At 40.5% G+C, this 16223-nt stretch overlaps 1 protein-coding gene across 1 annotated transcript in view; it reads right to left on the bottom strand.

Annotated features, from left to right (window-relative positions):
- Positions 1-16223, bottom strand: part of SLC35F1 (solute carrier family 35 member F1) — a 226561-nt gene that overhangs the window by 38352 nt on the left and 171986 nt on the right. Inside the window, exon 3 of the mRNA XM_063389877.1 lies at positions 10851-10978. Coding sequence (XP_063245947.1) covers positions 10851-10978 — 128 coding nt within the window. The remainder of the gene's footprint in view (positions 1-10850; positions 10979-16223) is intronic.

Raw genomic sequence — 16223 nt, 5'->3', positions numbered from 1 at the left:
GCAGCCATCTCCTGGGGCAGGCAGGGCTGGGGGCAGAGTGCAGAGCCCACGCATTAAATCCTGGGCACCTGAGGGAAGGGCACCCTTCGGTGTAACCTATGGGACGTGGGCACAGCTCAACAGCTCCTGTCTCGCTCCACACTCACTCATCATGCCTGCACTTGCTGGGTGTCTGTCCCTCACAGCTGCACTGGCACACACTACACCCATCACCTCTGCTGAAGGTGGTACCAAACAGCAAGGAGGCAGGCACTTCTCATCCTGCACGCAGCTGTCCCTGAAGGTTTGAATCCCTCTGTCACATTCCCTCCCAGTGCAGCATCGAAGAGGTGAATTTAATTTACTGTTTTCTGATCTCACCACAGTTTCCCATCACTTAATGAGTGGCTACAAAGAGGATGGAGGGTCTTTCTTTAACAGAAATCATATGGAGAATCATAGAATCATAAAATTATAGAAGGCTTTGGATTGGAAGGGACCTTGAAGATGAGCAGTTCCAACTCCCCTGCCATGGGCAGAAACAGCTTCCACTAGAACAGGTTGTCCAATGCTCCATCCATCCTGGCCTGGAACACTTCCAGGGATGGAGCATCCACAGCTTCTCTGGGCAACCTGTTCCAGTGCCTTACTACCCTCACAGGGAAGAATTTCTTCCTACTGTCTAATCTAATCCTGCACTCCTCCAGTTTAAAGCCCTTACCCCTTGTCCTGACACTCTATACCCGTATAAAATGTCCCTCTCCAGCTCTTCTGTAGATCTCTTTAGGCACTGAAATGCTGCTACAAAGTCACCCCAGAGTTTTCTCTTCTCCACCCTGAGCAATCCCAATTTTGTCAGCCTTTCCTCAGAGGAGAGGGGTTTCATCCCTCTAATCATCTTTGTGTCCTCCTGTGGACTTGCTTGAACAATTCTATGGACCTCCTGTGATGGGAGCCCCAGAGCTGGATGCAGTATTCCAGGTGATGTCTCATCAGGGTGGAGTAGAGGGAAGACAAGGGGCAAGGAACACAAGTTACACTGGGAAAGAGTTCATCTCAATAAAGAGAGAATTTTTTTTACAGTGGGAACAAACTCCACAGAGACATGGTAGGGTCACCTGAGATTTTCAAGATGTGACTGGGCATGGTGCTAAATAATCTCATCTAGGCTCTCTTTCCCACAAAAGGCTGGACCAGTTTGGAAGGCTCTCCTAAGCTGGGCTGTTCTATGAGTTTAAATTGGTCCATGATTTTAAAAATTGCTTGTACCTGCTGCACGTGTACTTCAACATGCAAATTCCCACTAACAGTCTACTAGAGGAAGATTTTTAAAATTCCTCTCATTCCATAAATATTTAAACATACCTATGCTTTCAAGCATGTGAATGGGTATCTTTTAAGCAGTAACATGAAAGGATGTGTGAACAGAACCTTTCACAAATAAACAATGCTGATAACAGCTAGAAAATGCCTCCTTGGGTTGGCAGTCCAAAGTCTAATTCACAAATTGTTATTTGGAATGCTGCAGCATCAATAGACACAAACATGAAATGTAGGTAATGTTCACTGACATTATATAGTTCTTATATTGTGCTTAGTTTATACCTTTAATTAAACAATGAGGCAAACAGAAATAAATTAGGTTACTACAATGTAAGCAATAAGATAACCTAGAAAATATGACCTAACTCTTTTTCAGGTATTGCTTTAAATTTCACTTCTCCAGGACTAAATTAAGCCTGCCTTTCTTTTTTTTTTTTTTTTCAGATAAACCTGTCTAATAGAAGAAAAAATGCACATATAGTCCACAGACAAAAGATGTGAGACTGAGGATTACCTCATCTGCAACAGGACTTTTTTATTGATGGGGGTTTTGCCTTTTTCTCTTTCTTTGTTTGTTATTAATTATTTCAGCTATTAAGAACAAATATACCTAAATGTAATTTTTCTGTCTAAAAAGCTTTTACGTAACAAAGATAAATGATGCTTAGCTGAGTTTCATTTATAGTACATAAAGGTCAGTTGTTTATCAATATTTCCTCAAATAATTATCTCTGATATTTTCCTTCCTTTCAATCGGTTATTTAAAATGGTATTACCTATGCCCTGTCATTAAGGTAAATTAATGAGTGGTCTGATTTTAACCAACAGAATCACAGAAGTTATTATATGTCACTAACCTAAAAGAAAACATATTTCCTATGTTGCCATGGGGTGGTGCAGACCATGTTCTTTGACACTGCTGTGTTTGTCCGTGGCTTTCTGCAGTCACAGCTCTGGATAGGGCTGCTTTAGAAGGCAGGATACAAAAATATATAATCTATTGACATACTGTCCTCTAGAAACTTGTTTTTATTATAAGAATGTTATGCTGTTGTAGAAATTGAAGATTATTATTTTACCCTAAAAGATACCACACTGCATCTAAGTCTCTTGATGAAACACAAAGTTGAAATCTATTTCCTCTGTTTACTTGTTTGTTAAATTATTATACTTGCGAATCAAAGACAAATACTCTCTTGCCAACAGTAAAAATCCAGTCTCTGGTCTCACAAATTCAGCATGTCTCTGCATATCTACAGCAAGAACGTTCTGTTAAATCATTGGAAGAGAGAGCTGGCAAGCTTTAGAAGAGAGGTCTGTAATACAGAGTGTGAACTGCTGATCTGCAGTGATATCAAAAAGAAAAAAGCTGGTCAGCAAACTCCCTATGGGAACAGCTGAGCTGAATCTTCCTTTTTAAACATTCATTGGAATTTTTTCCCCCCAAGTTATAAGCCTTTTTTTTTTTTTTTTTTCACATTAGGGGTTTCTCATTAGCGCTGCCCTCCAGCGAATCATGCGGAGAATCAGGTGCACCCTCTACTCACCCTGCTCTCCAGAGCAGAGGGATCAGTAAGATCAGGGCTGTATCCAGCAAACATTGTATGGCTGAGAACACACAATGGCTACAGAATTTCAGCATGTGACATAGAAATTTTAATACAACAGCAAGTGCTATATTCAGTAAGAAACACAGCTTGTTATTTACTTTTTTTTTTTTCAAAGGAAGAAAGGGTTTGATGCCCATTGAAGGGCTTTTTCTCCTCGTTTTCACACCACCTTCACAATATCACACACACTTGATTCAACAAAAGCAGGTGAGATATGAACCCTCACAGAGCTGGATGCCAGCTGCCAGGGGAGCTGCAATGCAATTATGCTGCCCTGCAACCAAAACCTTCTTCAGGAAAGGTGTGGATGCTTGGCAGCATCTCTGACAGGGTTATTTCAAGCAATTCAAATAAAAAAAGGAGCACTGTTTTTATCTTTCATGCTTCTATTTGCTACCTCATCACAACTTTACCACTTTCTTGCGTGGCTTTTATTTAATCACAAAATTAATGTGAAACCATTAGCTTTCCATTCAGCCAAAGTATAGAGTACTCCAGGTATGGGGACTGGTGAAAGAATCAGTGATGTAATTTGTTTTAAAAAATGGAAAAACGTATATGTCCATGATATGGAAAAAACAAAAGCCAGAAGCCTGCTGCCAGTCTTCTCCACCTTGCCTGCAAGATCTCCAATGTTTTTCTTGATGCTTCTAGAACTGTTCCTATCAGTTTCTTTAATTCCTCAATCTGTTTTCAGTGTTTTCTTTTTCCCTGAGGACACAGAAACTCAAAGCTTTGACAAATGGAAGACCTTCACCTCTATTTGACTTGCATGTATCAAAACCTGAGATGAGGAATCTCACAGCTGCAGCTTTCTGTGTGCATAGAAGGAATTTAGTGGATTCTAGAAGTTATGTGAAATGAAAAGAAGTGGTCACACCCAACCCAGAGTTCCTCTGCTGTAAACTCTCTATGCAATGTTCCTCTGCTCAGAATTCTCTACATGCTTTACTACAAACACGAATAATGACATCTTGACTCCTTTAAAAAATACGTCTTCATCTCTTCTCCATACATGAAAGCCAGCTGTACTTATACAGGTCTGCTCAGATACAAGGAAAACTGACCAACAAACTGACCATGGAAATGGTCTTTCCTTTAACTGACTTCTTCCCCTGATTCTACATACCCTTGTCAGAAAAAGATCATTGTAAGACAGCTCTGCCAGCAGTCCTGTGTTTCTGCAGAATCACCTCCCACACCCATTTTCTGTTTAGCTTCTCACAAAGGAAGTCGACTGGATAAGAGCTCAGGAGGTCATTTTCTCAAGGTTACTCGTTAGAAACTTCTCCATGTCACCACCTGCTTCACCTGTGTGGGGATGAGATCCCAGCCTAAGAAAATTCATGGATCTCTCCTACAGGAAAACCTCTGCTTTTGCATGTCGCCTTCCAGAATATGCAAAATAGGGACAGGAGAACAAAACTTCTGCTCTTGTAATGGGCACAGCTCCACTGAATTTAATGAGATTTTGCATATTTATGTTAGTAAAAAGTTTGGCTCTTGGTGAATTTTGCCAGTAGAGGCAGGAGCTCTGGATACTGAGAGCTCTGTTGACTTCAAACCCACATACAGAGACCATGGATACTGTAGGGCCTGGTTTGCACACCACAGATATGTAACAAGCTAAAATGGCAGTAACTCAAAGTCTGATAATAAATCAGATACAAGATAGCCTCTCACAGTATAAATGCACAGTATGCAACCCTTGTGCAAAATGCTGATCTGCAAACTTTATTAACATTTCACTATTTCCTCACTGCCCTAAAGCAGAACAGGAAAGTATGGTTAATCTTACATTCATAGGATGGGAGGAGGAAGGGAAGGAGTGGAATTTATCTCTGCTTTTGGGATAATTCACATCAGCAGCCACTAGACAAAGTGGATCAACAACTTCAACATTGCACACCCCCTGCTCCCTGCCTCCCAGATTTGCTTCAAAACCATCTCAAACCTTCTGCCTCAATGTACTTTTAGTCCACAGGGACCAAGAACAAAGTAAAGTCTATTGCCATCCTGCTCTCCTATAATAAGCACTTACTGCTGACTCCTTTCCTTTTCTGGTGGCGGTTGTTGAGATATGAAAACTGCCAGAGGTAATTGGGAGTGTGATGTACTGCTGAGCCTCACAGTGATCTAAGAGTAGTTGAGAACATCAGCATCATAGCTTTATAGCCTGTCTCCTGGTGTCTATAAATCTCAGCTTTTACTACCTTTGTTTTCACCACGCCAATCAAAGGCTTGATTGCCCAAGGAATAAATTATCAGATAAATTGCTATCTGGAAACATCTCTCTCTCCTTGACAGTGCCTCTCCCCTTGTGACATTGTATGTATACTCTGCAGCACTATTCTGCAAGGCGTTGCAGAAATAATCCAGATTTCTGTGTGATGTCATAACATAGAAAAAGGCCAACCTCTAGAGAGTGCAACGTGAGTGTGATACAGAGATGGATAGAACAATGCATTGGAGCAAGGAGGGCTAATTAACTTGTGGAGGAGGAGGAGGGCAGTCTGCCTTATAACACAGCTTGATATGATGAGAAAGCATGTACTCACAGAAAAGGTTACAACTGTTAGAATATAACAGGCTTAGTGGAAGACATTATGGATTTGGGAGGATGTATGTGTGAGGTACAACGTAAATGCAGTACAGGGAAGTTAAAATTAAAACACAGTTTCAAGGAAATTTAATATCTAGATCTAAATAACTGAAATTACTTCAGAAACTTATAATTCCCTCTGGGGAAGCAATTTCATCTGCTGTGTAAAACTGTCTCTAACAGTATTTAAAACATGCTTCTTGAATAGTTATTAAACCTTCCACAGGCCTACATCAGGGTTGTTTTAAAACCCATTAGGATAAGCATGACACGCATTACCACCAGCAGTCCCAGAAGTTAAGTATATAGCTTTTAAAACAAGTCCATGAGGCCAGGTGCTAGTGTACAAGGGAGTACTTAGTGTACCTTCTGTATCTGGTACAGCTGATATGCAAGAAGGCTGCAAAATGTACTGCAAGTCAGAGTAATACAACAAACAGAAACTAAAGATCATTTCACAGGTTTGGGCCATCTGGGAATCAACACACATATGCCTGATAACATTAAGTGTAATCATTCTCTGGTACTTCTCAAAATAGGTGGGTTTGCATATCAAATTGATCCACTTACAAACTTGTGCCTTTCAACTTCTGTATGCTCAGTTTTTTAAGAGTACCCTCTAGGGAATAGTTTTCACATACTAGCCTGAGTGTTTTCATGGCCATAGGAAGCTTGAGTTGCCATCCTCTCAGTCAAGGTGGAGTTAAGTCAAGCCCTTTCTGTCGGCTACTGCTTTAAAAGCAATGACTTTATGAAAAACATGGCTCCACACCTACAACTTGGAAAGCTCTCCAGGGTTTCTCCAAGCACTTGAGGAGTGCTAAGATCATATCTAACAAATTGAGTTCCTTGTGGTACTTTGATGTAGGAATACTTAGCTTTTGAGTTTTTTAATGGAGGCAGGCATTTAGGCATCTATCTGCACCAATACAGAATCACTCTGGGCATGCAAAGAACCAAAGCTTTAAGTTACCAAAGAAGAAGCAACCTGATAGGTTTAAATATCTTTTCATGCCCCAAGATGGTGCTCTGTGCAACAAGGGAAGGGATAATAGATGTCCACAACGTTTTAGATTTGTAGACAACTAGATGTGAGTTTCTTGCATTGTTCCATTGAACTGAGCTGTCTTTGGATTGCACAGCTGGTGCCTAAAAGGGCTAACTTGGATTTTATCCTTAGCAAATGACCTACACCTTGATGACTGAAATATAAACAGTGCATTGATTTTCAACCTAAATTCTATGTCACCTAATTTGCAAGGGGGGTATTTTAATTGTTTGTTGGGATTTTTTTAAAGAGGAAAATTATGTGTTTCTAGGCTTCACAGTACTTTGCTTTCATCTTATGATGAAACTGACTGCCACATTCTCAGATAGTAATTATAGAGTACATGAGGATTTGAAATAATCAGAAGCATGTCCAAAAGTAAAGGTTAGGTACCACATTAATTTCTGTTTTGTGCCTACGTGTTCTCATTCACTGTGATTCTGAAGGCATTTGAAGACAGATATGTAGGAAGGTTTATTAGAAAAATCTGTTTTCCCAGATCAAAGCCAAAAGAGAATCTTAAAAATACAGGAAAATTTTGGTGTGAAACACTGAGCAAAATTAGGGCACCATTTTCAGTCTTTTTGTGGCACCATGAAATAACACCAAAATATAAAAAAACAAAAGGATGGAGTACACACTAGAAACTCTGACAGTCCCAAGAGTTTAAAGCTACTTGGTAAACAAGGCTGTTGAATGCTACGAGTTTTTGGTGAAGCTGAAACCAAAGCATTTGTAATACAGGTGTATCTTTACTGTTAAGCTTTAGCTTTCTGCTGGGACTAGTGTAATCATGTTTTTTGCCTAAAAGCACCACAAGCACTGTACACTTGCATGTTAGTTTTGCATGATGGAGCAGAGATGTCATGTGGAAAAAAGGATATGCTCTAAAACTTATTTCCTACCAAAATGGTCCATGTACCACCACTATAAAAATACTGCAGTTACTCAAGTGACAATTTCAAAAATTCTTACATTTTCTCCGTCAAAAAAGCCTTGATGCACAGCCTGTTGAGTATAAAATCCCCCAGGAACTGACTTCAAGGGCTCAATTCTTAGCCCAATGTATACCTAGGTACAGCTGCCACAGCCTTCAGTCAAAGCCATGCTGATTTGTGGCAGGTAGCAATAGCTTCTTGGGACTCACTTCTGCAAGGATTTGAACATTTTTTGCTATGTCCCAGCAAGCATTTATGGCCTCACAGGTACAGCTCCTGCAGGGTCAGGTCTTTCAGGATAGAGAGTTCCTTTCTCTTGAGAGTCCTGTAGCTTCTTAAAAAATCAGATTCTAGGAAAAGCTTTCTTTTCTTCATCTTCTGTTTTCCACTTTTTCAGTCTTCATTTCATACCACAACACACTTAGACTAGTGCTAAATAATTCCCTGAGCTGCTTCTGTTTAATCTTCAAATGAAATAGGGTCTTTGGCTACATTTCAGAAAATGTGTCACTTGATTCAACATCTTAATGCATTACCTCATACTTGTCCTATTCTCATCCTCTCTTTGGGCTTGTCACTTAGAAGCTCATTCATATTAGGGCATGAAATGAATTTAAAATGTAGCAGGTATTCCCAGTCACTCCACATATATCCCAGCAAACAAGGACAACTATTGGAAAAGGTGACCCTTGTTCACTCCATGCCTGGAAAAAAGCTTGACAGCATTTGAGTTCCTATCTGTTCCTTCTTTGAAGCTACACAGGAAAGAAATCTGAATTCTTTTAATTTTGATGTGGAAGAGGTCTAAAAATGGACATGACATTGTCTGTGCCCTCTGAGAGTTCTCCTGATCCACGACTCCTCTCTCTTTCCCTCTCAGTTTAAAAGGAGAACATGGATGATTTCAGCTAACAAATTCCCTGTCGAGGCACAGGCAATGCCCTTGAATTCTCCTGCCTGCTTCCCTATCACACTGTAACTTCTGATCTCTTGACACAATACACTAAAGACCATTTTCATTGCATTGCTGGCTTGAGGATCTGCATCTCCTGGAAGTGGATGTTCACAGGTCTGGCCAGATGAACCTTTCATATGTGCTTGTTGGTAGCTTTGGGAGATGGGATTTAATGACCTGAATCATCCTGCTCAGTCCAGTATTTATACTTGCTGTGAGTGAATCACATAAAAGAAGCAATTCAGTTTGCTTTCCTCTTTGGGGCTTTTAGTGGCTGTAAAATCAGAGAATATGAGGTTGATGTGGATTTAAGCTTTATTCTCTACTAAGTAATCAGATTTGGAAAAGTGTTAAAAACAATACTACATTGTCTGGGCTTGATTCAAAGAATCCTCAAACTCAGATTCTGATGCCAGAGGCATTTGTGAATATTTAACATAAACCTCACATTCAAATTCATTGAATTCATAGTTTTCTTCTATTTTCACTTTTTATTCATCTAAAGAAGCTCAGGATTTTCCAATACTGCTTTTCAGCTATGGAAGAAATATACTCTTAATTAGCTTTGATCCCACAAAACATTGACTGGTGCTCCTTTATTTTATTAGCTCTAATAAAGAAGTTTGCTCTTGCAAACTTCAGGCAAGTAAGGTGTAAAATACACTGAACACTACTGCTCAGTTATTTAAAAATAATGTAAAGAGGCACTAGGCTTGTTTTAGAACAAGTAGCAGTGAAGTATTCAATGATTTCCCAAGACAGACAATTTCCAGTATCTTAAAAATGTTTCTATTATTCACTTTTCCACTTAAATTGGAAGAAGCCTGATTCTTTTGTGTTTTTATATATAAAAAGCCAGATTGTATCTTTGAAGAAGTCCCTAGCTTTTGTCCACCGCACATAAATTTTTTTAGCGGGGACTACACTTTTCGATAGCTGCAGTTAAGCTGTTATATAACACATCTAACAGCTTGCATTGAAGTAGGACTTCTTCACAAAGACTGCACTCATTTTACTTAATGACAACTTTTGCACTCTGATCTAATTATGGGATCCTGAACACCCTCTGTTTGGTTTGCTTGGCAAGGCTGCGACACACTGGGGGCTACAGGGGTGGCTTCTCTTGAGAAGCTGCTAGAAGCTGACAGGGCCAATGCCAGTGGTCCCCAAGATAGACCCGCTGCTGGCCAAGGCTGAGCCCATCAACAACAGTGTCAGCACCTCTAGGATAACACAGTCAAGCAGGGGGAAAAAAAGAAACCCTGTGCAACAGAGACTGCAGTTGGAGAGAGGAGTGAGAACATGTGAGAGCAGCAACTCTGTAGACACCAAAAGCAGCGCAGAAGGAAAGGGAGGGGGTGCTTCACATGCCAGAGCACTCATCCTCTTGCAGCCCATGGTGCAGACCATAAGAGAGAATGTCCCTCTGCAGCCCATGGAGGTTCACAGTGGAGCAGAGATTCACCTGCAGGCTGTGCAAACCCCATGCTGGAGAGGGTCACTGCCCAAAGGAGGCTGTGATCCCATGGATACCCTGTGCTGGAGCAGGCTCCTGGCAGGAAGGACCAATGGAAAAGAATCCCATGCTGGAGCAGGTTTGCTGGCAAGAGTTGTAACCCCAGAGGGGACCCACTCTGAAGCTGCCTGCTCCTGAAGGGCTGCACCCTGTGAAAGGCACCCATGCTGGGGCAGCTTGTGAAGAACAGCAGCCTGTAGAAAGGACTTACACTGGAGGAGTTGGTGGAGAAGTGTCCCCTGCGGGAGGGATCCCACACTGGAGCAGGGGAAGAATGTGAGTGATTTGACTGGTAATAAATTAAACTAATTTGCCCAAGTTAAGTCTGTTTTGCTTGTGGTGGTAACTGGTGACTGATCTGTCCCTGTCCTTATCTTGACCCACAAACCTTCCCTTATATTCCCTCTCCCCTGGTCCAGCTGTGGAGGAGAGTAATAGAGTGGCTTTGGTGGACACTTCGTCTCCAGAAAGGGTCAACCCACCACAGACCTTTAGAAACTCAGATCTAATTAAGGAACTCTGAAAGAAGTGCTTGTGTTTTCTCCAAGTACAATACAAAGTGAGAAAAATATTTCAGCCAATCTGAAAATATTTCCTTAAAAGACTAAATTATGTAGATAATGACAAAAATGTGATTATGAATGGCTCAGCACAGAGAAATAAAATGGAAGTCAGAATGGTTCTGTACCGTTTGGAAAATACTGACTAATATAAATAGTCCAATATGAAAAAATGTGTCTTACGAGTCACCATTAAAAAGTACACAGAGGTCAGAGGCAGCAATTAGCTATTGGTTCACTGAAGCAAATGGATACTACACCACTGACGCCATTGGACCTTTTATCTAACCTCAAAAGAGGAAATCCTTTGAGTCCTTACCTGTACACTGGTAAGAGTCGTGTATTGGTAAGCTTTGACTACCAGGTAGTTGGCTTCTATATCTATTATCCCCAGGATCATGTACTTCCACCATCTCCTCTTCAAAATTGCCAGCAAATTTTCTTCTCCTGTGGTAGTGAACAAAAACAATTATGTAAGAGTTAGGTTTACATACCCCAGATACCTGCCTGTCCAAAAAATTTATCTAGATCTCTAGCATTTACACAAAGCAGTTGAAAGCCACCATATACAGAAGTACTGCAAGAAAGTGAAAACTAAAACACCCTATTTGTCTAGCAGATATTAAAAGAGCCAGCCTGGCAAAGTAATATATGAGAGTCAGACTGACATTTCACTTAAGATATAAACACCAACAAGAGAAACAAGTGCAGCTTGAGCAGACCAGGCATATGTTCTTACCTTTAGTTCTATATATACACATATATGTGCACATATGAAGTGCTAAAGAATAGAGTGTTTTATACATTTATACTTTCCAGACACACTGATAAAATGTTGTATGCTGCATACGCGACACAAGAGGTTTTTGCCTGGGTGGGAGACTATCAGTATCTTTAAACATGATGGAATACTAGAGCAGGAGAGTAACAGCATCACATTTGGGCACATGACAGATCCTGTTCCAAGAATGGTTATTCTGATCCTAGAGGTTCAAAGTATCAGACTTGTTTAGACAAAGGTTGCACTGAGACCTATTTTGGGTGACAGCTGCTCTGCTCCCAGAATCTTTTTTCTAAAGCGGGCAAGTTTCCTTCTATGGGAGGGAGCCCTGTCAATCACCCAGTATTTAGTCTTCACCACTTGAAAACTGACATTACAATACAGCCTGCAGATCAAACCCACAACTTTCAAAAGGTCAAAGCATTCCTCATGGTAGGCTAGGGATTATTATTGTTCTCCATTCAAAAGCAAACAGCTCATTAATGAGGGTGGGCAAACCTGTAACTTATTTGCATTACAGTGAGTTCCACACATGATGAGACTTCACCGTGAAAGGGGCAGACTGTGAGCGAACACTGTACCACTGGAGGTCTTTCAGAGTCTGCAGCCTTGCTTGTACTGCTGCAGCCTGCAGGTTTGCTTGTACTGCTGAAGTACTATAAATGGTATTTGAACTGTCTTGAAACTTTCAAAGCAAACCCCACTATTCTGAGATATTTTTATATGGTTGTAGCTTTTCTGAGTGCCCATGATCATCAAAATGGGTGATGGAAAACACAGAAGAAAAGGATCATTATTGTCCATTGCCACCAAAACTTGCTCACACTTCCCAGTTCTCCTTCATCGTTTTCCTTCATCACCAGTGTGTTCACTCTCTGGTTCAAATGGACCTGGTGATGTATGGGCTGCTATACAATGGCAGAAACAGCAGGCCCTCTATAGCACAGGTACCTCAGATCTTACAGAGCTCAAACACAGAAAAACAGATAATTAATTCAAAAGTTAATTCAAAAATCATAGCTGTTAAAGCTTGGCCCTGATGAGTTACTTGAATGGGTATTTACCTAAGCAAAGTATCTGAATTATTTCATATTTGTTCATTAACAGGTGCTCACACATACACTCTTTTGGTGGGATATTATTAGGCAATGGCCTAATTATTTGTTACAATGATGACACTGAGTGCAAAACTGTAAATGCTAAAAGTCTTCTTTCCCTTTCCTTCTTCCCTCCCCTCCTTCCTTGCCTGCCTCCCTTCTCCTCTTTCTCTCTCTTTCTTTCATTAAGCAACAGGAAAATAGCAGAAACAAGGTGGTGAGTAGAGTAATACTTAAGACAATGAATAAAGAGTGAGTACAGTTAATCATACCACACTTCCCTGTTACACTTACTAAATCACAACCTTCAGACATAATTATGACTACATCTATGTACTTTTATGATGACTTGAGCATGCAGAATTATTTCCATTATTTTTAAAATACATTTAGGGAGATTTTTTAAAAGAGAATTTGAGGGAATTAGGTGTTTACACTTAATGTTTTCTACTGAAATCAGTGTAAACCACACAGATAAGTCCTTTACAGGTATTGAAACTGTATCTCAAACTGGACACAACTTAAGGCCCCTTGGTGCCTTTGGTTTGCCAGTGGTTTCTTCAATTTCCAGCCACAGATCACCATATTGCTCAGATGTGGCCAACTAAGTTAGCTTTAAAAATAAATGCATGGCCATGACTTCTGGCTAATGGGCAAAGTTAAGAGTTTCCAGTGATGGGAATTAAATCTTCTACAATTTAAACTGGCACACACAGTTCTCTCTTTTTGCTTTCTTGATTCTTTCTTTGCTCCTGATGAAAATAAGGAAAATACTTAATAGAGGGTAACTTATCTTTGATACAGATCTCTGAGATATTCCAAACTGCAAAAGAGCAGTTTCTGCTGAGAGTGCTGGGCAGAGCAAAAAGCTTGGGAATCACTTCCAAAGTGGAGACCTTTTGGGGAGATAGGCAGAAGGAAGATGACCCTCTGCAGTGACTGTCAGTCCAGGGCCGTGGACAAATGAAGGCAGAGGCAGTGGAGTCTTGGCTTTGACAGGTGGCTGAAGTGAAGTCACCGTACTCAAAGGTCCCAGTTTAGCAACAAACACCCAATGAAAGGCAACAGTGGAAGATAACGTGGAGAAGGTGTGGGGCTGCCAGCAGGACAGGACCTCTGAACACTAATCACAGACTCCGTGAATTCAGACAACAAAGAGAACGGAAATGGGAGTTAAGGAGATAAGTGGGAAGCCTTGACTTGGGAAGACTAAAAGGAGAAGCAGAGAGAATCAAGAGCTTTATTCTAAGGTTCATATCCTGAATAGAAATAAATATTGCCTCTGCATAAAAACAATGACGGGAACAAAACCATCACCCTTTATTTAAAGACAAAGGAAAAGGAGACAATCTGGTGGTTTTTTGTTTTTTCTTTAAATTCATTTCCTTCAATGACAACTCCAAGCAAACTTTTTATTAATGTTTTTTGAATTGTAAGCATAGTAGACAAAATGTAGATGCCTACACCTGAACCAACTGGTAAAGCATTTTAAAGGGTTTTTTTCAGCTTTTTTTAAACATGAGTTGGTTAGAACAACACACAATAGGTAGAGAGATTATTTCAGATCATGACTTTTTGTTATTATTGCAATACATCTGTGACTAGGACTTTCAGCCAGTCATATAAACAAATATTAAACCATAAAGTGTGCAGGTTAGCTTAAGGGCAACATTTCTCATGAGACAAAGCAGATATTGATGCCAGTGAACACGCATTTATGTAAGTGCACACAGGAATGCTGTGTTTAGATACTGCCTTCTTTTGATGCAGGTCTTCCTCCAGAAAACAAATCCTCAACTTCTTTCAGCACTTGAACTTCTGAAAATGTAAGTCTTCATATTCAGTCTAATCAAAATGTAATGTAGATTTAAAAGTAATTTGCCTATTAAGAATGTTTCAAAATTCAGAAGTCCAGCATAGTCTTAATCCAAAGAAATAAAAACCTTCTCTTCCTGCTCTTTCTAGAATGACATTTTAGTTTTGTAATTTTTTTAATAATTTTGCAGTGAGATACACTTGACAGTTATATATACAGAGGAGCTCTCAGTGTTCGGAAAAAAGCTACAGCTTTGCATCTGCTGGCTTGAATTAAAAATCAACAAATAAGCTGCTTTGTAGAAGAGATGGTTTTACATCTTGTAATAAGGATTTACCCCTGGGGGGCTACAAAATTAAAAATAAATTAGAGAGAAAATTGAAAGAGGCTTTAGTTGTGCAATGTCTACTAAATACACAAATATACATGTACAAAACCCTTTTTACATTCACCCACACAGCCACGAAGGTACAATAAAAAACCCAACAACCATTAAGACAGCAAATTCCCAATTATTTGTGTATGGGTTTGGGACACAGGTAGAATAACAGCACTGCTAGAGCAGAAAATCAGCATATTGCTTCTCTTTCATCCACTGCAGTCTCTCTCTTACTTCAGATGACAACTTGCTGTTTAGATCAAGATCATCAAAGGAGTTGCGCTCTCCTTCTTCCCTACAGAGTTTAGGAGAGAGATCTAAATGAGTGCAGGAGACTTGCAAGGGGGAAGGCAGACTGGGAAGGGCTGCCAGGCACGCTGGTCCTCCCCTGCCTCTCACAAGAGTGCCAGAGTCAAGTGCTGCGTGGTAAAGAAGCCGAAGCCTCACAAAGGATGAAGATGATACCAGGATTTACTTATTGCCTCTCTGTTTGAAAAAGAATCTCAATCACAAATCAAAATTACAGGGTAATTGTTTCTTTTCAATTTTTGCCCCTTACAGCCAGTGTCACAGGTACAGAGCTCCAACAGCACGAACTCTGTTTCTATGCAGACTTGGTGGGCACCCAGCGCTGCCGCGGGACCGGGGAAGGAGGCACTCAAACACTCTGTAGGGGTGACACGGATTTTTTACAAAGCCAAAAGGCTCCCATGCCTGAACAATAAAGCTTTGTTTGTCTTCTGCCTAGTGAAGTCACTGGTTCAGGAGGCTGAAGGCCTGCTGTAGGAGACTTTCATCTCTGCACAAAAGTTCAAAAGAATTGTTCCTCTTCTGTGTGACTTTACATCCTCTGACCCAAAAAGGTTTTTTATTTCCTCATATCCACTTGTATTACAGATGACTATTTTACAGGAATACTGTTGCCTAAAGGCAAAACACCAACACTGCTAAATTATTTATACAATAGAGAAAATGCACTCTTTACAGGAATATCCCACCAGTCTGGCTTCCCAAAAACACTTGAAAATACTCTGTTCCCCTCACAGATGATGCTTACAGGCTGCACTGCTTTTGTCCTATACCACGTTTTCAGCAAGCCTTTGGGAGACTAGATGGCATCATTTCCTTTTGCCTCCTCAGAATGTCTGATTTTATCCAACCTGCTTTTATTCACAGCTCCCTCCTGCTTCCTTTCCCACAGTGGGAAAACTGCATTGGTGTAACAGCCCTGAGTTGCTGTTCAGAGCAAGCAGCTCTCACATGTTCATGCTCCTTGCCCTGTGCCAGTTAGAGCTTGTGGGGCTGCACAGTGAGCCAGGGCAAAGATCTGCCTAAAACCAAAGATTTGGGATTTTCAGATTAATTTTTAGACTGTGTCCTGAGCAGTCTGTACCAAATCCATATTACTCTTGTGGGAGGTGAGCACCAGTTAAGCAGATCCAGGCAAGGGACAAGTGTCTCCTTCTCTGATACAGGGCAGGCTTAGCCTGTTAACATGACACAATACAGCACTCCCTTTACTAAATTACAAGCTCTTCTGAAGTGTTTAGACTTGTTATTTCCTTTTAGAGATTTTGCAGAACAGTCAGTTTTGAGCATGGATGTAAATCCTAATAGTT

Source organism: Prinia subflava, chromosome 2 (genome assembly GCF_021018805.1).
Source record: "Prinia subflava isolate CZ2003 ecotype Zambia chromosome 2, Cam_Psub_1.2, whole genome shotgun sequence".
Taxonomy (NCBI): Eukaryota; Metazoa; Chordata; class Aves; order Passeriformes; family Cisticolidae; genus Prinia; species Prinia subflava.
Note: the sequence above shows the minus strand (reverse complement) of the source record. Positions and strands in the feature narration are given on the sequence as shown.